The sequence below is a fragment of the Urocitellus parryii genome, chromosome 11 (assembly GCF_045843805.1).
Source record: "Urocitellus parryii isolate mUroPar1 chromosome 11, mUroPar1.hap1, whole genome shotgun sequence".
Classification (NCBI taxonomy): domain Eukaryota; kingdom Metazoa; phylum Chordata; class Mammalia; order Rodentia; family Sciuridae; genus Urocitellus; species Urocitellus parryii.
Genome location: NC_135541.1, coordinates 36,649,950 through 36,674,720, shown reverse-complemented (window position 1 = coordinate 36,674,720; position 24,771 = coordinate 36,649,950). Strand labels below are relative to the sequence as shown.

The following is a 24,771-nucleotide window of genomic DNA, read 5'->3' as shown; positions in this document are numbered from 1 at the left end:
TTACTGCCTCTTTGCCCCTCCCTGCCCTATTCTTTGCCTTTCTCCCCCCTACTCTTGATCATAAGAGGCCGAGCCAGGGCGCTGTGAACTACATCATCTAGGCTCCTTTGCCTCTGGTTTCCAGCTAATTACTCACAGGCTAATTGAAGGCACTAACAGGAGGAAAGCAAAGCAGGTGTTCTGGACTATGGCAATTGTTTTTTGTTTTTGTTTTTTGTTATTGTTGTTAATTTTTTGGAGGGGCGATGTTGCAGTCGAGCATTCCTAATCTGAAACACAAACTGTACAAAACTCTGAAACTTTTTAAGTGCTGACATGATAAACATAAGTGGAAAATTTCACACCTGACTTCATTTGATGGGTCACAGTCAAAACACTGGCATACTGTTGGGCATGGTCACAAATGCCTGTAATCCCAGTGGCTTGGGTGGCTGAAGCAAGAGGGTCACATGTTCAAAGCCAACTTCAGCCTCTTAGAAAGGCCTCAAGCAACTCAAAATAAAATATAAAAATGGGTTTGGGATGTGGCTCAGTGGTTAAGCATCTCTGGGTTCAACCCCCAGTGCAAAAAAAAAAAAAAAAAAAAAAAAAAAACCCAGCAACAAAACACAGAGGCATACTGCCAGGTGCGGTGACACACACACATAGTCCCAATGGCTTGGGAGGCTGAGCCAGGAAGATACAAGTTTGAAGATAGCCTCAGCAATTTAGTGAGGCCCCAAGCAACTTAGAGAGATCCTATCTTAAAACCTGGGACTGTAGCTCAGTGGTAAAACCTCTGGGTTCAACCCCAGTACCAAGAAGGAAAAAAAAAATAGGTATACAAAACATATTGTATAAATTACCTTCATGCTCTGTGTGTAAACCGAGTATGAATGAATTCTGTGTTTAGACTTGAGTCCCAGCCCCAAGATATCTGTGTGTGTGTGTGTGTGTGTGTGTGTGTGTGTGTGTGTGTGTATGCGAGCCAAGGATGCTACATGAGTCAGGCCTGGGGAAATGCTAGGGCAATAGGGACAAAGTAGCATAGAAGACTCTGGAATGGTTGTCTGGACTGGAGTTGTGAAGGCCAGCCTGAGAGCCGTGGGGAGCTAGGGAAGGGTTCTATGTGGGATAGCAGTGGGGAACCAGGGAAGCGTATTAGGATGCTCATGCCAGGATGTGTGAGAGAAATATTTATCTTATCCACAGAGCCTAACACAAGGCCTGACACATTGTAGGGGCCCAATAAATGCTATTGACTTTATGGATGGAACAGAGGCTGTGTCTGATGTTGCAGATGATGGCTGACATCACTCCATGACTGATGTGAATATGCCATGGTAGTAAAAAATTCACTCCAAATTGGGGGGGAGGGCGGTTAGCAAGCCAGATGTAGAAAAACACTGACTCAATTAAAGACCAACAACCAAAATGGTCAGGGCTTCCAAGCTAGGCATGTTTCACCCATCTGAAGGAGGTGTTATGATCTCGTCTCCCTTGGGGAGATTATTCCAGCAAGTGATGGACAATGTTGGGAGGCAACTCAGTGTTCACTGGGTGACTAGACTGTAGCTGAAATGAATGGCCTATGAATGTGGACAAATAGCCAAGTCCATAACAGGGTGTCCATGGACTGTCTACCACCAAGAAGGCAGAAGAAAACAGAAAGAAGAGGAAAGGAAGGAAGGAGGAGAGGGAGGGAGGGAGGGAGAAAAAGAGAGAGAGAGAACGAAAAGAAAAGAAAGAAACACAGGGAAATAAAACAGATTTTCTGATTCCAATTTTAAAAAGAAAAAGATGAAGAAAAGACACCACCCGGCAGCTAATTACTCACAGGCCAGTGCCTGCACTTGCTCAAATGCAAGAGCTGACATGATAAAATGTTAGCATCTTGCAATCTGCTGTTAATAAAATGTAGCACAAAGGCACAGAGGGGTTTTACATCTGCTCACAGGATGCCGCACAGCTTGGGGAACCCTCTGCAGCCTGCCTACCCCATTGCTGGCTCACCAGAGTTGGCATGGAATCCCCAGTTCTGGTTTAGGGAAGAGAGGTGAAGAATGTCCAGAGGGTGAACAGCTCCAACAGGAGGGGGAGGTGGGACTGAAGTCTGCTTACCAAGACACTGTGTGTAGATCAGCTGGCTACGGATCACCAGCCAAGGGTCACTGAATGCAGAGAGGTCAGTGTGGTGGCCCTACTGGAGAGGGAAACCTCAGCAAGAAGAGACCTCTAAGAAATCCAGTTAGCAGTAATAGCAAAAGATTAGAACCCCCCTGTCTCTTAGTAGGGTATGGTCACGTTATATTAAGTTGCATGGAATCAATTCTATACTACACTGGTGATAATGAGGATGAAGAAGACATGGAGATCCAAGCTCTAATTCAGAAATGGAGAAAAAAGTCACATCTTGATTTCCACTAACCTATAATTCAATGTTTCCTTCAATTATGAAGGTAGGCCAGAAGCCCCAGAAGAATGAGCTGTGACCTGGTCACTGATAGAAATCACAGATATTCTCATCTCAATTTATGCTTGTTGCATGTATCTCAAAAGATCAATTACAGTACCACTTTGAAACTATTAATAGTGACTAGATTTACTGCTAGATTTTGTTATTTAATGTGTTAGTCAAGATGTACATGTATTACTAAATCGCAAATGTATTTCTGTTTTGACAAGTGTATTAAACATAACTGATTTCCTCTGTAACCTTATGGTTGTATTTTTTTCCACTGAAAGTATTACTCTAGAAGGGGTGATAGGCTTCACCACACTAACAAAGGGGTCCATGACACACAAGCTCAGAAACCCTGGACAGAGTAAAGTACAGAACACCATAAATATAAACTTCTCTCTGTGTATGCATATGCGTGTGTGTGTGTGTGTGTGTGTGTGTGTGTGTGTGTGTTTAAAAAACAGATCCATTAAACAAAATAGAGAAAGAACCCAGAAACAGACCCACAGCAATATGCTCAATTAATTTTTTTTTTTTGTACCAGGGATTTACCCCAGGGGCTGCTTAATCACTAAGCCACATTTTAAAATTTTGAGACAGGATCTTGCTAAGCTGTTTAGGGCCTTACTAGGTGCCGAGTCTGGCTTGTGATCCTCCTGCCTCAGCCTCCTCAGCCACTGGGATTACAGGTGTGTGCCAATGTGCCTGGCTCAACTGATTTTTGACAAAGGTACACAAGCCATTTGGTGAGACCAGAGTGTGGTAGTGTACACCTATAATCCTAGTTACCCAGGAGGATGGCAAATTTGAGGCAGCCTCAGCAACTTTGTGAGACCCTGCCTCAAAATAAAAATTAAAATTAAAAAAGGGCTGGGGATGTAATGTAGTTCAGTGGTAGAGCACTTGCCTAGCATGTAGGAAGCCCTGGGTTCAATCCCCAGTTGGGGGTCGGTGGGGAGGTAGGGAATCAATGGAAGAATTTATGATGCTAGAGCAATTGGACATTTGTTAGTCAGAAACTGAACCTCAACCTACAATTAAATTAATGCAAAATGTAAAATGAACCTGAATAAATTGGGTGGATTGTGTTAACATGATATTGTATATAGTTCTGTACAATGTTACCATTGGTGGCAACAGGGTGAACGGTAGATAAGATTCTCTGCATTATTTCTCACAACTGAATGTGAATCTATAATTATCTCCACATTAAAATTTAATGAAAAGAGAAAGCTTATATATGTACAAATCATCCTAAGAAGATGACACAGAAAAGGAGGGAGGTCTCTGAGGGACAGGAATGATGGTGGGGAAAGAGCCTTTTCAGGCTTACTCTTTTGAATTACTATTTTATGCATTATTTATAATTAATCAATTGTAAACCCCCCCAAAAAAATTGGCCTGGAGAAAGATAAAGAAATGACAATGAAAATAAATAATCCTAGTAATAATCAAAAGTGTTTTCTAGATTACATTTGAATTTAAAGCATCAATATTGATAAATTTCCCACTGACCACGTGAAAGTGTCTAGACTTAAAATTTATCTATTAATACTTATTAAGAACTCAAGTTTGGGGGCTGGGGTTGTGATTCAGCAGTAGAGCGCTTGCCTAGCACGTGCAAGGCCCTGGGTTCGATCCTCAGCACCACATACAAATAAATAAATAAAATAAAGGTTTTATGTCCAACTACAACTAAAAGATAAATTTTAAAAATGCTTAAAAAAATAGTACTCAATGGGGCTGGGGATGTGGCTCAAGCGGTAGCGCGCTCGCCTGGCATGCGTGCGGTCCGGGTTCGATCCTCAGCACCACATACCAACAAAGATGTTGTGTCCGCCGAGAACTAAAAAATAAATATTAAAAAAAAATTCTCTCTCTCTCTCTCTCTCTCTCTCTGTCTCTCTCTCCTCTCTCACTCTCTCTTTAAAAAAAAAAAAATAGTACTCAAGTTTGGCCTGGGTTCGTAGCTTAGTGGTAGGGGCTTGCCTGGCATGTGTGAGGCCCCGGGTTCAATCCTCAGCACCACATAAAAATAAACAAATAAAATAAAGGCATTCTGTCCATCTACAACTACAAAAAAAAAAAAAAAGAACTCAAGTCCATGCTTCTTTGTTCATCATTTTCAAAATGAAATTAAAGAGTGCAGAAAATTTTTAAAAATGATTTCATTCCTTGTCTAAGACTTGAGCTAATTATTCTTTGCATTCTGCTTGTCTACACCCACTGAAACCCAGCTAAGCTGAGTGGACTGCAGCTGAGCACCAAGTTCCAGTGGGGGTGGGAGACTCAAGACTCACTATCCCCCCTCTCTGAGATCAGGAGAGCATAGTGTGGTTAGGAACATGGCTCTGGGTTCAAGTGGAACTAGAATTTAATACAACTCTGCCACTTGTAGACACAATGAGTGCAATAACTCACCTCTGTAGCCCTGTTTTGCCATCTGTACAATGAGGTATTAGGGTACCTGCCTTGAAGGTGCACTGAAAAGTTATAGGATTTGTGAAAAGAGCTCAACTCTACCACGCGGCCTGCGCAGTGGTTTCATTAATGAGGTTCTAGGCATAAAGTTAGTTAGACGAGATCGAAATAAAAACACAAGACTCAATTACCTTAATTCTATTGCTAGGTCCGAGACGGCTCCCCTCTCTGGTTCGCTCCTCTAGCCGCCCAGCAGGGCAGCAAGGATTACTCAGGGCTAGCAGGAGAGAGAGAGGAGCACGCCGGGGAGTAGCCTTTTATTAGGGAACCAGAGATTCAGGGGAGAATTCCATCCAATGAAGGTTGAGGGGGGGGCTGCACTCCAAGGTCAGGGTCAGCGATTGGGTCCCCGGGGGTCAGTGGTCAGGCACACCCCCACACGGATGGGCTCTCTCATCAGGAGAGGGCCGGGAAAAACTTCGACTTATGCCAAAGTGCCTCAGACCCTCAACGGGAGGCACCCGATCACGTGTGAGAATGGCTCCCCACACTCAACATAGTACTTGGCATATAGGGAGTGCTGGGAAGTAACGAGCCACAGCGGGGGAGGGGGAGTTTTTGCAATTCTTAGCCTCTTCTTTTTAAAAAAAATTTGTATTAGTTATAGATGGGCACAATGCCTTTATTTTATTTGTTTATTTTTTATATGGTTCTGAGAATCAAACCCAGTGCCTCACACGTGCTAGGCAAATGCTCTACCATCTACCACTGAGCCACAACCCCAGCCCAATTCTTAGCCTCTCTACATGGTCTCAGAGAAGGTGTCTTCACCCATCCAATGGCATAGGTACCCTCTGCTAGGCACCAAGACGCGGCATAGGAGGAAGTATTTGATGTGAGTTCTACATCCTCAGCATATACCTAGGCCAAGATTACCAGGAAAAGGGATTATATCATGTGCCCAAGAATAACACACAACTAGGAAGAGGCCGGAGGAGCAGCAGGGTCTCCAAAAACCCTTGGCCTTAGCCAAGGAAAAGAGGCCATGGGGCACTCAGAAGCTGCCTGAAAGATGGGCCTAGGCCCAGGCTCACCAAGACCATAGTAGAAGGTGGGAGAGTCCCAGGGCTTCAGAGAAAGGATCGCATCCCCTCACCCCAAGCCCAGAGGGGCACATTTTGTAATCTCCAGGAAAACTGAGAGCATCAGGTGAAAGGGCTTCTCTTCCGTGGAGTTTAGGGAACCACAACCAAGAGTTACTGCCTTGGACTACTCCCTTCCCCTTGCTGTGCCCTGGCCACAAGAACAAGTGCTCTTCCAATCTTAGCACATGCAGTGGGGCTCATGGTGAATCCCAGGTCATAGTAGGAGGACAGGCAACAGGAGATATAGATGCCTGACCCAGTGGGAGGTTATACCTGGGACCCAAGGGCTCTTTCCACACTGACGCTCCATGATGCCAACTTCAGGATTCTCTCAGGAGGTCCTATGTGCTACAGTCAGTGGAATGGGCATGGTACATGGAGGCAAATGTCCTCACACTGCTCTCCCTATGCTAGAATGCACCCAGATACTAGAGGGCATCCATTCATATATTCTGTGCTCAAAAAATCTCAGGATGGAAACTCAGAACAAAATGGCTGCTAATAACACTATTACTGGGCTGGGATTGTGGCTCAATGGCAGAGCGTTTGCCTCACACGTATGAGACCCTGGGTTTGATCCTCGCACCACATAAAAATAAATAAAATAAAGGTATTTTGTCCATCTTCAACAACAACAACAAAATTTAAGAAACAAAAAAAGCACTATTACTGCACCCAGGGATGAATGTTGCCTTCTACCCAACCTCAGCCATACTCCTGCCCTGAGCTCTGACACAAATCATCCTTCCTCTCTCACTTGATCTTAGCCAAGAGGCCAAGAAGTGATTCATCCTCCTTCTCCATGCTTCACTTTCCTTAAAACCAGGGATGATAACTGTTGTGATGGGGGTTAAGTAAAGGGAGTACACTGCTTGACATATCAATGAGGGCCTATTGTTCCTCTGATCCCTGTGTAAGCTCCTGGCTTACAAAACAAAATACTTAAAGAAAAGGATGCAGCAGTGGGTGGCCAAAGGCCAGAATGATTCAACCCGGCATCCCAGAGTCCACAGATGCCCTGAAATTCACCCATTCATTCTTAACGGGCCTCTGTAACTACTGGCCTAACCAAGGTCAAGCCCTACACGGGGAACCAGAAATGCCAGGACAAATGAGACCTTGCCACTGCTTCCAGGAAGAGACACCTACTTAGTGACAGAGGGCGGCAGAGGGCTGGGCAGGCCCTCTTAATCCAGCCTGAGGAGTTTAGGGCAGGATTCCCAGAGAAGGGGACAGAATAGGTCTGCGAGGATAACAGATGACCAGAGGAAGCTGGAAACAGCCTAGGCAGAGGACAAGCTTGCGCAAAACACAGAAAGGAAAGAAAGCAGAGACCATGTCCTGGGTGGCGTCAGAAGACAAAGGAAGGCATCGATTTCACAGCAAGGGCTGCGCAGAACGATTTGCTCAGAAGTTGATGATTACATAGCACAGCCGAGGGGCTCCTGATCTTTATTTCCCAGAGAATCTCCAATTCTCCTTGGAACGCTTCAAGAACCTCGCTTTCCTACAGTGCCCTGGGCTAGACAGAGATCCGCCACAGCAAATCTATAGGGGTCGGTCGCTAGGCAACAGGCCACACCCCCAGCCGACGCTGCGCCCTCTCCTGGCAGCGCCCTGCTAGTGTATCTGGCGTAGGAGGATGAGACTGGGCTGCTTTCCAAAATATTCTTCTGGCTTAGAGGTAAAGCTGTTTGGAAAGAGCAATATGCCACTGGACGCTGGTCCCTCTACTTTTCACATTTTTATGCCTGAACCTGGCTGACTACTCTCCAGGATCTAGGCTGGGCCAGCCAGTGAGGGAGAGCCTGGGAAAGTAGGCAGCTAGGATGTTTGGTCCTTATTCTAAGATCAGCAGGGAGTCACGCAAGGCTTGTGAGTAGGGCAGCAACCTGAACACATCTGATCTTCCAGTGCTTGTGCTGTTGCTGCCAGAGGAGCAGGACATTCTAGGAGCATGGGGTAGTGACCAGTAGGCCAGGGCCAGCACTAGGGCAGGCTGCTACCCAGTCTTTTCACCCCAGAATCCAGGAAAGTTACTGAGCCATGTCTGAAGGTTCCTCAGATCATTTACCTATAGAACCGAGAAGCCCTCTCCTTCCTAGAGTCCTTGGTAGGGGCCCCTACTACAGATGCATCTTCAGAAGGCCAAAGCCTCCCCTTTCCAAACCCCTCCTAAACACCTATTTCCTTACACTGGTCTGGAATGGTGTAGTCCATGTAGTTAATAATTGTCTCATAATTCTGTGTGTGTGTTGATCATAAGTGGGAAAACAACTTTATTGATGAATGCAGCCTGGATGAAAAATGTAGAGCCTAAGAAAACTTAAAAAGTAGGGTCACTGACACAGTCCCTTGCTATCATATAGATATAGTATAGCCACCTTGCTATACTGACAGGTGTGGGACTCAGTAGAGGGAGGCCATGCAGAATCAAAAGGCAGGTGTTTCCCCACTCTCCAAGGATCTAGTAATACAGGACCAGCACTGGGCAAGCAGAGAGCTTCAGCCCCCAAGTCAGGTTATTCAGGATCATCAGGCCAGGCTGAAGCCTGTGCCCATCTAAGGGCTCCACAGGCCTGCCTTCACTCAGCTGAAAGCATTTTGTAAAGCATTGTCTGAAGAATTCCCATGATGGTACCTACCCAGTGCCTTCCAACAAAATGGACCCCAGCCCCGCACCCCACCATCACAGTGGTGTTAACAGAAGTTAAGAGTACTGCTTCTCAGAATCCTCTTTAGGACCTGGGATGATGCTTGGATGGCCCTACCCACAAATGACATCAAGCTCACCAGCCTGCTCTCCTGCATGCCAGCCCTTCCCTGCCCCTTACCATCGAATGCCTGGCTCCAGCTCCCTCCTGCACCCCACTGCAAGTACCCATCTCTTCCCTCTTTGCCTCATTCTTGCTCTTTAAGGTGTGAGTAAGACCTCAACTCCACCAGAAGGCTTTCTCTGACCATGCCCATGGCCCCTCCACCTTGTTGTTTTGTATGGCTGCCCACAGAATGTCTGTCTTTCCCACTAGATGCCATGTTTCTCATGGGTAGAGCTGGAGACTGCTAGGTTCTGAATCCAGTTGAGCATAGGATGTTTTCTAAATAAAGGAAAAATGAAACTGAGGGAAGAGTTTAGGACAACATAACAGAATGGGATTAAGTTCTATTTTTTAGGACCATGTCCCTTTGTAGAAACCATGAAAAACCCTGGATAAGAGAAACTAAAGGAAATCTTTACTTTTGGTGTGTTTTTATATCAGATTTCCTTAAAAGGTCTTCACTGCTTAAAATCATAGTAGTAATAATAAAGTTGAGAAATCTACCAGCCTGCTCCTCTCCCCGCTGATAACTACAGTCAAGAAAGACGGAGGCAGACTAGAGAGGCATTTGCCTAAGCCAGTGACAGGCCACAAACAGGACATGTATCTCCTGACCAGGCTTCTGCCTAACACAGCCTCCCTCCATGAGAGTAGAGAGAGAATAAAACCTTCCACAGGGATTTCCACTGCTTATTTTATTTCAAACAGCCAACTGTCCCCAGAGAAGAAACTGCTGATGACCTAGACGATTTGGCTGCAGCACTCTCCTGAGAACTGCACAAGTGCTATGAGCTGCCTACTATAAAAGCATTCAGTAGTAAAACTTTAACAGATTTTTTAAAACCAAAAATGAGGCCTACAAAGGCTTAAACTCTATGGAGGGGAAGTGAAGCTACCCAGTGGTCTGGGTGCTTACAAGCAATAAACCCCTGGAGAAGGCGCCATGGGCAACAGCCAGGCAAAGGTGGGACGCTGAAGAACCTGCTGTCAACGCCCCGGCCCTGGCTGTTCGCATCAGCCACCTGGATGGGCTGGATGCCTGATGTCTGCAGTGCCCAGTCCTGGGGACCAGGCAAAGGTGACAAAAGGCTGAAATAGATGATACCTTCTGTCCTGAGTGGGGCCTGAGGAAATCAAAGGCCGCACCTGGGGATGACACGATAAACAACACAACCCAGGACGGTTAAATTCATTCCTAAACATGAGCTTCCCTGCCCCTACTCCTCAGAGCCCGAGCCTCCCTTCAATAACCTCCTCCATAACCCTCGTCAACCCCACACTCAGGATCAAGGGAACATAAGAAATCATTCTCCTTCCTCCTGTCTTCAAATGGAAATTAGCTGCCACCTTACAGTGGTTGAGACTCTTCCTCCCTAAACGACACTGAAAACAGACAAGAAAATCATTGCTGGCACACCCCTGACACCCCTGCTGGTCTGGAGAGTGGCCTGCGGCTTAGTCAGACTGCTCCTGAGACGAGGGCTGACTGGGCTCACAAGGTACCTCTGCATCCTGGTCATCTGTAAAGGACAAAAAAGGAAACCAGATTTAGAAAAGAGGGAAGAATTACCTGTTCTCAGAAGCAGGTTTTCTCATTGTTCTCATCCCTATGGAGAGAGAGTCTGCCCTTCATTTGCTAGGTGGGGAGATTGGCACATTAACCTGGCCATGGTACAGTCCAGTTCCAACTCCACCTGTGCCCCTCACAAGCTGGGTGGTTAAGCAAGGTTCTTCCACAGGTCCTAAGCTCAGCCAGCCCTTCTGTAAAATGAGACACTTACCTTGCAATAGCAGCATGGAGACTAGAAGAGACAATAAGCTCACTGTCACTAATGCTTCAGGTTCGGCTCCAACCCCAGAATAGCCTTATGAAGTAGGGACCATTAGCAGTCCCTCTTGCAATTGTAGAAAATGAGGCACCAAGGAACAAACACATTGATCCAAGGTCAGACAGCTGATAAGTGCTAAAGCCAGGATTCAGGCCCAGGCCACCTACACTGGCCAGCAAGCTTCAGGCCACTCTATATCAGCTCATGTATCTAGGCATCGCACACACAGAGGAGGCCTGTTTCCTCTTCAGTGACATGGAGAGAATAGCACCAGACTCACCCAGCTCACAAGATGGTTCTGGGAGTCATTTTAAGACTTCCTTGAGTCTACCAGCCTTTTCAAACTACAGGAGGCTCAGGGAAGATTGAAAGGAAGAAAGTCCTAGAACCATTAAAGGGTCAAGGGCTCTCAAAAGAAATCTCAAAGTATTTTGAATCCAAATGATCAGTGGATCCTCCTAGGGACCATGTTATAGTGAGAAGAGGGGCCAAGCACCCAAGTTTCCCTCATAGTGACTACTGCTGCACTCCAGGTTCAGTCTCTGCTGTCCCTGCACAGGTCCTACTCCAGCCAAGAGGCCCAGCCCCTCTGGCTTGCTGAGCACATCATGAGCATGCATCCTCTGCACCCTGCCTACGGTGCTGATAAGGTAAGGAATTAGCACTGGACTCGGAGCCAGGAAAAGCTCTGTTCTGATCCCATTCTGCCCCAAGAACCTCAGTGTCTTCACCTGCGGAATCCTGTTCCCACCTCCCTTAGATGCATGCTGTGGAGACTGGGGGAAGAGCTTATCTCAGGGCCCAGCCAAGTTCAAATCCTGTATCCCATGTCACCTCTCCCCACACCCACTTCACATGGTTTTCTCCTCTTCCTCTAGTTTCCTGGCTCTCCTAGAAGCAGGAAGACTAGTGCTCACTTACCAGTGCTCTCCTTGTCAGTATCAGAAAGGAGGGTGAGTGAGAAGGTTGGTGGTGGCGGTGGTGGTGGTGGAGGTGGGAGGAAGTGCAGCGCAGAGAGGAAGCCTGGTGGGAGGAACTGCAGCTGAGGCGGAGGTGGGGGTGGTGGTGGTGGAGGGGGCAGGTAGTAGCTTGGCTGGAAGTCTCCCATTGGTTCCGACACCTGCATGGTGCACACAGCAGAGGCAGACAGGGAGCTGGTTAGCCAGGAAGGGTTCCCATGGGCAGACATACCTCTGTGATCCAAGACACTCAGTGAAGGACAAGGTGTTCAGCAAACACCTCCCTCATAAGTGATGGCAAGAAGGAATGCAGGCACCTCTCACATAAGCCTGGGGACCTGCTGAGCACAGCACGGACTGAGCCCTTCTGTATGTGCCTGGGGTACCACACTTAGATCCCTACACACCCCTAGGAGGTTCTGTTACCATTCTGGTCATACCAGTGAAAAACAGGTTCAGTGAGAGGATGCCACAGGGCCAGGGCCACAGAGCAGGTCAGTGGCAAAGGCAGAACTGGATCCCAAGTCTCTGACTGCACAGCCTACTCAGCTGACCACGGTGCTGTAGAAAGGTCTGAAGGCCCCCTTGCCTGACACGTAATGGCTGCTGCCTAACTGTGTGTGTTTGTGGCGGGGGGAGGGGGGGCAGGTTGAGGGAAGGTTTTCAGCAACCTGGTGTAGCCAGTTGTTTCTGAGGCAAGGGAAGCTGGGGGACCTCAGACAAGGAGCTGCACTGAACAACTCTGCTGTACTCCTGCTCCTTTTCCAGTAGAGGGGAGCTGAGCCCACCCTACAGCACCCAGACTCAATGAGAGGAATCCTACAAGATACTGTTCTTAGTCAAGTTTGAGAAACCCCACCTATACGGCTCTTCACATGGGAAGGCCACATGTGAATGTATTTATGGCTCTGGGTAGTTGTAAGAGTCTCCTTAAGATTGCTGGACACGGTGGCGCATGCCTATAATCCCAGTGACTTGGGAGGCTGAGGCTCTCAACAACTCAGCGAGACCCCTATCTCTAAAAAAAAAAAAAAAAATGCTGGGGATATGAGTCAGTGGTTAAGTGCCCCTGGGTTCAATCCCTGGTGCCAAAAGAAAAAAGAAAGAATCTCCTTAAATTAAGCCACAACTTCCTAACTTCATTTGGCCACAAGGAAAAAGAAAAATCCCTGCTGCAAGGCACCTACTATGTGCCAAACTCTGTGTAAAGACCCTAGGCATACCTTATTAAATCCATTTATGGGACAAGTACTCCCACCACCCTTTGACAGCCAAAGAACTTAAGTGAGGTGCTTAGAGGTCAGGAAACCTCCCCAGGGAAGATGGCTAGAAAAGGGCCAAGGCAGAGTGGTGCTCGAGATCTGTCCAACTCAGATCCTGTGCTGTCTAGGAGTCTCTAGGAAACAGCAGGTGGGCAGGGACAGGGAGAACAATGTCCCTGGGGGAGTGTCTCAAGTGGGTGCAGAGGGCAATAAGTAAAAGTAATCCACAGACTCTTGGGTTTGAAACAGCCTCCCAAATAAATGCTTGATCCTTCTCCAGATATGAAGGGTGGGAGGGGGATTATTAGTGCTTTAATTCCAAGCTGCTCAGCCAAGTCTCCCCCTGGATCACAGCTCCTGCCTGGGGCCTGTGGTGGCAGCTCAAACCAGATAAACTGACTGAGATCACACTCTTAACAAAAGCCGTCTGGCAGAGCTGTCAATCAGAGTCCTGTCCTGGACGCCAGGCTCCAGGCTTCTGTGTGAACAGACGGCGAGGCGCTGCTTGGCCACAGCCCCTCTTTATGTGGAGGCTGGGGACACCCTGCTCTCTCTGGGCTGTGATGGGGTGGCCAGAGGCAGCACCCACATCTCTCAGGTTGGACAGCCAACAGTGGTATGAGGGTCAAGATGGAGGCCTTCTCCCACCTCTGTAGGAAACACATAGGCAGCAGAAAGCACCTGGGCTCCAGAATCAGGGCAACTGTGGCAAGTGTTCTGGGTGAATCACCAACCAGTTGCGTCACCTGAGTCACAGTACCTCATTCATCAGTCCTGTGGACAAAATCTTAACTTTTTTGAACCCTTTCCCTGACTCTACAAAGTGGTTAAAAAGACCAGCCTTGAAGGTTCACATAGGGTCAGTAGGCACCCTGGAAATTATCAAGACCAGTGGTTTTCAAACATTTTTCCCTTGAATCAATGGAAAATGACTTATAAGTAAAAATTTACAGTATCTAAAACAGACAGAAGAGATGCTGATGAACTGAAGCAGGAATGAGGACCAGCATGCTATGTGCCTGACCTGCACACAGCTGGATCCTAGGCACCACGTCCCACACTCTGGCTAATGACTTCCACTACATAAATACCAAGTTTTGTCTTCCTTCTTCATTCCTTTCCATAGTAAACAAAGAAATCCTCACTCATTTCCACCCTCCACTTTAAAATACATCTTCACAGATATCTATGGTCCATCTATGGCTTTAAGCTCTGAGCTGGGAGGCAAAGGCAATAGTGTTCCCTCTTTCCATGAAGTTGCTTTGTGTTTGTGCCAAATTGGTCCACAGGTTCAGCCTTATGGGACCAAAGTCAGGGGCTGGTCACCCAGCCTACCCTGTTCTGCAGTCCTAATGACCCTCAGAGGCTGACATAATGAAAAGGTTTTTTGGTTTTTTTTAGTTGTAGATGGACATAATATCTTTATTTTGTTTATTATTTTTTATGTGGTGCTGAGGATGGAACCCAGGGCCTCACGTATGCTAGGCAAGCACTGTACCGCTGAGCCACAACCCCAGCCCCTGGAGAGGGTTTTTAACTATTCTGGTCTGCAGAGAGTTGGTATGCAAGGCCACAAACTTGGTTGTTCCTTCCTCTCATTCCATATAACAGGGGTGACCTGACATCCTATATTCAAAATGTAAGCTTAAAGAAGATACCAGTTAGTAACTAACCATTAATCTTAGAAAAGGACTGAATTTCATTTATTCTTTCTACAAGTGTTTCCTAAGGCAACAGGTGCTTGGGGGAAGGTTTCTGTATTTTTCATGACTCAGTTGTCACCTCTTCCTAAAAGCCCTCTGCAGTTTCAAATGTGCTATACCTGTGGGCAGGGGACCTACATCTGGTACTAGCTTTGCCATTAGCTTTGTAGGTTTAGGGAACTGGCATTTCTTTTCTGGTGTTCAGCAGGATGAAGGCTCTTCTAGCATCTGCATGCCATGAGTCAAGGCAAGTGGTCACCCGGTCTCCCTTACTCTGAAAAGTACCTGCCATTGCCCCAGGTCCAGTGATGCAGACCTCCCAAGGGAGGCACATCATTTATGACAACCAGCTTCCTGGAACTGAGGACCCACAAAGGCAGCAAGAGCAGCTGGAGTAAGGAGGACTCTGGAATGGATCAGGGCTGGGACTCACCAAGCCGCCTCCATGGTAATGGCTGCAAGAGACATGCCGGAAGCCCCGTTGTGGGGGGATCCCTGGGGCCGGGGATGCATCCTGGTAGCCCAGTGGGAATGGGCGATAGGAGTGCATGGTGGAGCATCCAGGGTACAGCTTGGAAGGCTCTCGCTCCAGGTACTCAGCCCCTACCACACAATCCGAGTTGATGCTCAAAGGGCGCCCTGAAGAAGGCAATGGACAAGGGAAGTTTAGAAACACAGCCGGGAAAAGGAGCACCACATTACTGTCCAAGGATAAAAATGTAATAAACACATCTCTACAAAGAAGGCTCACATTCTTTATGCTTTGATCTCACTGCTCTTTAGTCCTCCAACCACTGCTCCTCCATCCATCTCAACTTTTTTGCAGATGCTCTTCCCTTGACTTTTCCTCCTAACCTCACTTTGCATCCTTAAGTCCACAGTACAGACAGTCCCTGATTTACCATTTTTCATTTTACAATGGTGCAAATGTGATATGCATTGAGTAGAAACCATACATCTGATTTTGATTTTTTCCTGAACCAGTGATACGCAGTACTCTTTTGAGATGCTGGGCAGCAGACAGCTTCCAGACATCTAAGGGATCACCAGGGGAAACACTCTACAGTGGTCTGCCTTGTTAAGCTAGGTTATGCACAGTAAATACATTGTAATGTAGGATATTTTCAGTTTACCATGGGGTTATCAGGACATGACCCCATCAAAAGTTGAGGAGCATATGTATTCAGCTCTTCCTTCAGGCCACAGCTAAATCACCAATTATCAGAGCTCTAAACACTGATATGTGTGAGTGTATTGTCTATCAATATTGTCCCTCCCACAAAGAATCCCTAAAGAGAAGTAAATATGACTCCCTTCTCCCCACCTTTCCATGTCACTAGTGTTGTGGGAATACATTGTAAGTACTCAATTCTTGTTTGTTGAGAGATGGTCAAAAAAGACATCCTATGTCCTTGAAAAGGTCACCTTCCCTAGGATTGTTGTTTCAAATCCATCTTCTCCATTAGATAGCTAGGTCCTTGGAGACCTATGTTTTCTTAGAAATTGGCTCAGGAGGCTAAGACAGGAAAATCATGAATTTAAGGACAATCTCATCAATTTAGCCAGACCCTGTCTCAAAAAAGTCAAAAGGACTGGGGATGTAGCTCAGTGGTAGAGCAACCCTGGTTATTATCCCCAGTACTGAAAAAGAGAGTAAAGGGAAAAAGTGCCAGAAGGCAGAAATGATCTCCATGGAGCACCCAGACCAATTCCTTAGCATACGGAGGGAAGAAACTGTCACAAGAAAGGAACTTGTCCAAGGTTACCAGCTTCCCATCCTCTTGATTCATACTGGTGCCCTTTCTACACTGGCATAGGCAAAGTACCAAGAAAGTCTATGTCTATATCCAAAAAAAAAGCCGTTTTCTAAGCCTCAAAATTTGGCTTTAATACTTTGAAATTATACTTTAATACTGAAAGTAGCACAAGGGAAAAATATAAATTATGCACAAGGTGAGGGTAGAAAAAAGAAGCAACATCTCAGTATATCAAATGTTCTCTTGTGCAGAGTCTTAGGGCCACTGTTGATACCCAGGGAAATTGCGGGAACAGATGCACAGAACCCTGCAAAGAGCCCCTAGACTGTGGAGAGGAGGAAGGTGTGGAAGCGCAAGCCTAGTTATGCCAATCCACCCACGGGTTTTAAATCCTGGAGGAGCCTCGGCGGAGAAAAATGGCGGGAAGAGCCACCAGGCGAGCTGCGCTTGTACAAATCTTCTAGACTGGAGAGAAGAGGCGCGCAAGCGCAGTAGGACAGGTCTCCTACCGAGTGGGGACAGAGACGCCACGGCTGAGTCGGCCAGGCGCCATTTTCCCCTTGCAAAGTGAAAAGGCAAAAAAAACTGCGGCTAAATGTTAAAAGTCCCCAGGATCACCCACTCCTTCCCGTCTCTTTTATCCTTTTAATACAAAGGTATCCCGCCTGAATCCCTGTTCAGAGAAAGGTTTCTCAAAGCAGGGTTACCCCTGGAAAGCATTTTCCCCTCCTGAACCCCTACTCCGGGCGGCCTAGGCCGCCAGCTCAGGAGCGGGAAGACCACAGTCCCGAGAGAAACCACAGCGGGGCAAGGCCGCGCGGGGCCTGGGAATCTTACCGAAGTCGGCGAACGGCGGGCTGGGCACGGGCCTCAGCGGCCGACGCAGCTCCGGGCGGCCCGGGCACGCCCTGCCTGCGGCCTCGGCCCCGAGCTGGGGCGGTGAACAGCTGGGCAGCCCCACGTGGCCGTGGCCGCGGCCACCCAGCACCGGCTGGAAGGCGCTCGGGCCGGGGCTCGGGCCTTGCGGAGGCCTCTCCGGGAAGCAGGCGGCCGCGCGGCCTTCGGAGCCCGGCCCCGCGCCTCCCGAAACAGCTAGTGGAGGCAGCGGGCGGAGGCCAGAGCCCACGGCTGCGGCTGCAGCCCCGGAGGCCAACTGAGGACCCTTCGGGCTCAGGGCCGCCTCCTGCTCCTCCTCGGCGGCCTGCTTCTTGAGCACCTTCTGAGCAGCCATGATCTTCTGGCGCTCGGTGATCAGGTAGCACTTCTCGCAGGTGCACTGCTTCCAACGGCACTTGCCCGCATGGCCCTTGACGGGCACCAGGAAACCATGGTTCCGGCACCTCGAGCATTTTGGGGTGCGCAGCATCTTGTCCGCCAGCTTGGCAAGGTCTGCCTTCATAACACAACCGCCACCTCTGGGAGCTGCAGAGCGAGTGGAGCAGGGATAAGCGGCGCCCCACAAGTCTCTGGTGCTGGGGATATTGGATACACTTGTAACAAAACGGCTCTCAGTATGTCCCGAGAACTACAGCAAGACTCTTGCATTTTCCCTCCCTTTTTTGGGTGCAAAATTTGGAGAATTTCTGTGTCTTGGATAATTAGGTGCAAGAGATTGGGCTGAATAAATTCGAAATGGAATGCTATTGCATGTATGTCATCTGAGTTATCTTAAGTCTTAGGCACTTAATTTTTCAAACTTTCTATTCCCGCCATCCGGAAAATGGAAGGTATTCTGGAAAAAAAAAAAAAAAAAGAGGCGGAGCGATACTCAACAGATCCACAGATTTAAAATTCCTGAAGAATTTAAAAATTCAAACCATTTACATTTAACTCTCAGTAAACCCATTAAAGTAGAAAAGCACTGGAAGAGGTAAACCGTTTTTCTGTTCCCCAAAGTAGCTGCTTCTGTTTTATTTCATTTATTTCCCTTGTAGAGAAGCCAGTCAATAGTGAGGTTTCCAGAATGTTCTCAGGCATTCAGTATTGTGATGATTGCTCAAGGGTGTGCTCTTACAGAAATTCTGATTTCTTAAGTTGTAGGCATAGGAATGCATTTCTGAAAGATGGTGTATTGCTGTTATTGATGCCTTCCAAAGTAAAGCATACTTAGAATGTTTTGAAATACCCGTGGAATCCCAGTAGCTCGGGAGGCTGAGGCAGGAGGATTGCGGATTCAAAGCCACTCTCAGCAATTTAGTCACACTGTAAGCAACCTACTGAGATCACATCTTAAAATTTAAAAAAAAAAAAGGCCAGGGCTGGAGATGTGGCTTAAGGCCCCTTGGGTTAAGCACCCCTGGGTTCAATCTCAGTATCCCCCCCAAAAAAAAAGAATGTTTTGAAATAAAATAAGATATTCGGACAGTAGCTTCCCTCATGAATTTAGTTATCCTACAAAGCAACACACATCTTGGGGAGAAAACTGGCACAAACATTGTTTACCCAGGGACACTAAATTATTCAAATTCTTTTTGATGGAAATTTGTGGCATCCTGAGGTATTTTCTTCTGGCCCAAAGTGGAGGTGGTAAAATACCTAAGCTGAAAGCTTATTATTATTATTATAGGCTCAGAAGTTATTCAAGAAGGTAATTATGGTTCATGCCTAGCTAAAACATGCGCATTTTTCATTGCCCTTTCTTTGAAATTTCTTTCTGGTGATAAAAGGTAGGTACCCCATCCTGGGGTTCACCTTGATTTTCCTGTGTCTCTGATTGCAGCTCTACTTTGCATTTCTCTCCAGCTGCCTGAGAATGGGAAAGAGTTGCCATTCTGAAGCTCATTATACACCAGAAAGGTGAAAAGAGGTTCTTTTTCTCTTATTCTCTTTAAAGATATTTATATTCCTCATCTTAATAAGAGGGCAAAAAATATGTTTCCTGGATTATTTGGTCCATTAGGAATTTTACTGGTAGCTTTGCATCTATTTAAAGAAATCTAGCACTTTCTTTGCTAATTTTATATCTTAAAATATGGCCCGTCACATAGGGACAGGCAAGCTCTTTTTCTGACTCCAACCAATTCAAAATGTCTAGTTTTTTCACTTACCTTGTCATATGAAAATGGTACTTAGAAGCTGGGTGCTGTGTATTCTTCCTATCGTCCCAGGAGGCTGAGGCTAGAGGTTTCTTAAGTCCAGAAGTTGCCAACCTGGGTGACATAGCAAGGCCCCATCTCAGGGGGAAAAAAAAATAGTTGAAAGTCAGTTTCAGTAGTGTTGTCTAAAAATCTCAGGCATAAGCTACATTGTTTCATAATACTGCAGATCATAGGGTCATTTTCTACATTATCAAATTTAAATTTGAAATCAGGTGACATCAGACAACAAGGCCTAAAAAAGAAAACTACTCATTTGCATTTCATGCTTGACCACCCAAGCTCTTCATTTTCTCATTAATGATTTAAAGGAAAATCTTATTCAAAGCAAGCTATTGGCATTAACATTTTTTAGTCTTGTTAAATACAAACTGCTTCTATATTCACTTATTAGCTTTAGGAGTAAAATATACCACCCAAGGTGATATGAATTTTCATAGTGCTTTGAGAACACTAATAAACAACCATATATCTTTTCAATCTGTAGTCACATTATAAGATGCAGAAATCCCAGGGCTTATAAATAAACAAACCTAAGAAGAAGAAAATGACTGGTTTCTCTCTTCCCCCTTAAATTCTCAATTTCTGTAGGTAAATTTCAACAGATCATTATTTATTTCACTCTTAGAAATTCAGGCAAATTGATAGTTTTTTTTTTTTTAGGTTGATGGCTGATTACTTTTAAAAATAAATATATTTGCTGTACCTTTCTTTAAATTGTTATTTTTAAAAACGGTGACATGACATGAGTGGGAAATTAGAAGTCAAAAAAGGATGGGAGCCTGGCACAGCTGTGCACACCTGTAATCCCAGCAGCTTGGAGACTGAGGCAGGAGGATCATGAGTTCAAAGTCAGCCTCAGCAAAAGTGAGTTGCTAAGCAACTCAGTGTAGACCCTGTCTCTAAATACAAAAAGATTGGGCTGAGGATGTGACTCAATGGTTGAGTGCCCCAAGTTCAATTGCTAGGACCCCCCTGACCCAAAGAAAAGGATGGGAGCAGTAAGTGCAGAGTGTACCTCTTCCCTCCCTACACCTAAACTTTAGGACACTTGTGTTTAAGAAAATCTGCCTCATTAAAGGCAGTAGTTACAAAGTAACATGTTGCCATTGCTGAGGAATCAGTTTGACTAATTAATCACAAAGGGGCTGCTTGGGGGGGGGGGGTCATAGCTGAGTCTGGACTGCAGGTATGGCCCCTTTTTCTCTCAGGATTCCCAATTTCCTGATGTGTGTCTTCTCTTCAGTTAATAAAACTGCTGTTGGTACTGTTTAATTCATATTCATTTTAAAGAGCCTTGCATTATGCAGTGCATGGGGATATCATTTATAACCATTAAATACTGCATGCACTAGAATGTTTCCTTACTGTAGCACACAAGAATGAGGAAAGGCTTTTTTTTTTTTCCTGCAGCATTTTCCCCCCAGTAGCTATAACCAAAATAGCTGCTCTTTTTCCCTTCTCCAGGCTCTCCAGTGAGCAATGGAAACTTTATTGAAGATTTCTTAGAGAAGGTGGAGGGGAGGATTTACACATCCTTTAGCTGATGCTTTAAAATCCTACCATAGCATCTCTGTATGTCCAGTTTCTTTCGGCTAATCCATATCAACTGGAAATAAAGTGGTCTGTCCACTCTACCCCAGGACCCAGCCTCTCTGGTCCCTCTCTCCTATTTTATTTTTATTTTTGTCAGCCTCTTTAGTAAGAGATATGGCTGTCTTATTTTCCTTTATGTCTTGCACAAAATAGACACTCAGTAAATACCTATGGAATGTATAAATGAATTCTGCCTCCATTATCAAAGTTTCTTCCTCTCTGATTATCATAGGAAATCAGCTTGGCTTTAGCAATTTTCCCCAAACACATGCAAGCGCTCAGCAAAGCAGAAAGCCCATAATGATTGGCACTACTCTTACAACATGGAGAATTGGGGGATCAACTTTGGCTCTTTGAGCTCAGCTCTCAACCCCCTATTGATTTAATAATTACAATAATAATAACTAGCACTGATTAGTGTTTATATGTGCCAAGAATTTATAAGTCCTTCACAAACATTAATTCATGTAATACTAACAACTATCTAAGGTATGTACTGTCATTATCACCCCCATTTTACATATGAATAACATAACACCCAGAAAATTAAGAACTTTCCAAAGTTTCAGAGCCATTAAATGGCAGCACCATTATTCAAAAACTAGGAAATCGGTCATCAAAGTTTAATAATCTTAACCATATATTTGCAAACCCAAACATTTCTTCTTAACAAAGGAGTGCTCTCCCAAGAAGGCTTTAGTGATGAATAGACATGCTTTTCTTATTACATACTTCATTACAGTTGGGGGGATAGGGGGCAAGAGTGGTAGTAACCTGAGGAAACTTCTGAGGATGTCCTGCTTAACTGCATTCCTCTACCTACAGCTGATATTTATTGGGTGTAAACTATGTATGAAACAGGAGGCACACAAAAGTATATAAAAAGACAGTGTCCAGACAAGGAAGTAATTCTAGTGGGATGAAAATTGGAGAGATATTATTGGACCAAGGTTTGGGCTACTCACTACTCAAAAGCCAATACTTGGAAAATAAGAGTTGTTGTTGTTGGTGGTGGTGGGGGCTGGGGGGAGGGAATCAGTTTTATTCAAGGGCTAGCCCTGAGAAGAGAGAGGGCCTATCATCCTGAAAACACCATCTGGAACTAAGGTATATGAAAGGGCTTTGTAGGGAGGGAACAGAGGCTTAGTGAGACATTGGGCAGGAAGGCTAGTGCTGACAGGGTCTTAGTCATTCAGGCATGTCTCCTTGTTTTCTTTGATTGGTACATTGCGACCGACTTCAACCTCCTGGGCTAGTTCGTACAGTTGTGGGGGGCGGTGGTGGGGGAAGGCTGAAGATTTAACCTAGGGGCGCTCTACCACTGAGCCATACCTTCAGCCCTTTTTTTTTTTTTTTTTTTTTGGACAGGGCCTAGTTAAGATGCCATAGCTAGCTTTGAATTTATAATCCTCCTGCCTCAGCCTCCTGAGTTGCTGGGATTATAGGCATGTGCCACCACACCTGCCTAGATTTTATAGGTATTTAGACAGACACTGATTGTATGCATTTTAATAGTACTATCAAGAATTTCTATAAATTTCAAGAACTTTTTTCCTGAAAAGATGAGAGGCACATGTCCTTGTAAATACATTGCTAATAGACAATAATATAACCGTTGCTATTTCTGTCCTTTGCTAAAGTGCTAATATGGCTTAACTCAGGCATGCATTGTTCTCAAGTAAAACCAGAATCAAAAAGAGCAAAGGAGCAAAAAAAATTCGATCTTCTGTTTTTTTGTGTGTGTTCCTTGTCTTGTTTCTTAAGTTAGTAAATTTCCACTTATAAATACATAAATAACACTGAATTGTGTATGTGGTGCTAGGGATTGAACCCAAGGCTTCACTAAGCTAAGGAGATAGATGCTCTACTACTAAGCTAGTCCCAAGCCCAGATTTTTTTTTTTCTGAATTCTACTTCAATGAGAATGACAAGCAGATATCAGGAATTTCTATCTCAGGAGTCCTTTTCGTTTTATGTAAGAATCAGGGCAAATTCAGTCTATGTTGTAATGGAAAGCAGATGTCAAGAAATACTAAAGATAGGCAAACATGGCAAGATTCTGATCACTAGTCATTAGCTATGTTAACTTGGAAAAGCCACTTCTTTGAACTTTGGTTGTAGTAACATTCATATACTGTGTTGCAAATCCCAAAGTGTTCCACATTTTTTCCCACTTGATGATATTAATATTTAATTATGTTTACAGCTTTTCAGTCATGGTCTCATTTAAACCACACGACATCTATAAACAAATACTTCTGTTGTGTTCATCTGACAAATAACGTTGAAGCCTAGAGTAAAGAAATGTCCTAATCAAGGTACACAGAAAGTGACATGAATGTCAGAAGCACATAAGAATAACCTCTAAGTTTGTACTCTTAACCATTATACTATATTGCCACCAGTTATTTCATTTACTTTAAAAAATGAAATCTCAGATTCTTGCAGGATTGAGATAATGCATTTGGAATGCCCAGCACAGTATCTGGTATCTGACACGTTAATTAGTATGCATTACATGATCTCAGCAAGGGAGGAGGGGACAGGGAAAACTGGAGGGGGAGGAAGAATAGTTTCTCTCACCTAAGGCCACTGCCAGTCACTTAGATTGGATTCAGATGCACAGTCTTCCCAGGTGGTGTCAGGCTTTCCAAACACAGATCAAACCCAAGCTGTTGAGTACTGTAGCTTTTACCCTTTGTGAGCACTGAAGTGTGGCCAGCCCAAATTAAGATGTGCTGAAAATATAAAATACATACCAGATTTCAAAGACATGGTATGAAAAAAGAACGCAAAATATCTTGAAAATTTTGTTTGACTCACATATTGAAATAATATTTTGGATATATTAAGTATTACTTTTTCATGTGGCTTTTGCTGTTTTAGTGGCTACCAGAAAATTTGAAATTACATATGTGTTTTGCAATTTTATTTCCATTGGGCAGTACTGAACAAGATGTGTCTGCTCAGTTCTCCTTCCACCTCCAACTCAGTTCCAGTTGCTCCACGATCTTCCTGGGGAGCACATCACTTCCATTCATCCTTCTTCAGGTCAGCCAAGCCCCTTCCCTAATGTGAATCTCTGTTCTCTTTCACTTAGGGCCTTTTTTTTTTTTTTTTTTTTTTAGAGAGAGAGAGAGAGAGAGAGAGAGAATTTTTAATATTTATTTTCTAGTTCTCGGCGGACACAACATCTTTGTTGGTATGTGGTGCTGAGGATCGAACCCTGGCCACACGCATGCCAGGCAAGCGCGCTACCACCTGAGCCACATCCCCAGCCCCCACTTAGGGCCTTTCTAATGAAATCAAAACACTGTCTTGTGATTTAGTACTAGAAATATTTACCTATTAGAATATGTTAACTAGAAGAGACTAATAAAACTAGCTTGCATTTCTAAACCTCAAATATATTGATGTTATTTTTATAGGAATATTTTCATATTTATCTTGTTTAATATAAATTACCAGTAAAATACTATGTAAACTCCAAAAGGAAGAAGGGCATCATTATATACTAAGGTTACGGCATGTCTGTGATACATAATCCATCAGACTGCCTAAGAGCCCAACCAGAGGACACAGGTTGATTCTGTTCATGGTGCTTGATAAATGGAGTCTCTGGAACATTTAATATAGTTAAGAACTCTGAAAACTTAATATTAAAAATACTTGATCAATGCCCTCTTTCTCCCCCAGAACCCGCCGAAGGTAAATAATTCCTATCACTAGGGGCACTAATGTTGCT

General features: G+C 45.1%; 1 protein-coding gene across 1 annotated transcript; it reads right to left on the bottom strand.

The window, feature by feature from the left end:
* Window positions 1-10,280: 10,280 nt before the first annotated feature.
* On the bottom strand, window positions 10,281-17,707 carry Dmrtb1 (DMRT like family B with proline rich C-terminal 1). Its single transcript, XM_026382733.2, has 4 exons — window positions 17,173-17,707; window positions 15,012-15,217; window positions 11,576-11,774; window positions 10,281-10,345 (listed from the first exon to the last, which is right to left on the bottom strand). The coding sequence occupies exons 1-4, from the start codon at window positions 17,699-17,701 to the stop codon at window positions 10,281-10,283; spliced, it is 999 nt and encodes a 332-aa protein (XP_026238518.2). The 5' UTR covers window positions 17,702-17,707.
* Between the last annotated feature and the right edge of the window lie 7,064 nt (window positions 17,708-24,771).

Excerpts from the sequence above, each read along its gene's own strand:
- Dmrtb1 (XM_026382733.2), bottom strand. The coding sequence starts at position 17,701 with ATGCTGCGCACCCCAAAATGCTCGAGGTGCCGGAACCATGGTTTCCTG. Across the intron at positions 15,218-17,172 it reads CCCGCCGTTCGCCGACTTCG|GGCGCCCTTTGAGCATCAAC; the intron begins GTAAGATTCCCA and ends TGCCTTCTTCAG. Across the intron at positions 11,775-15,011 it reads ATTACCATGGAGGCGGCTTG|GTGTCGGAACCAATGGGAGA; the intron begins GTGAGTCCCAGC and ends TGCACCATGCAG.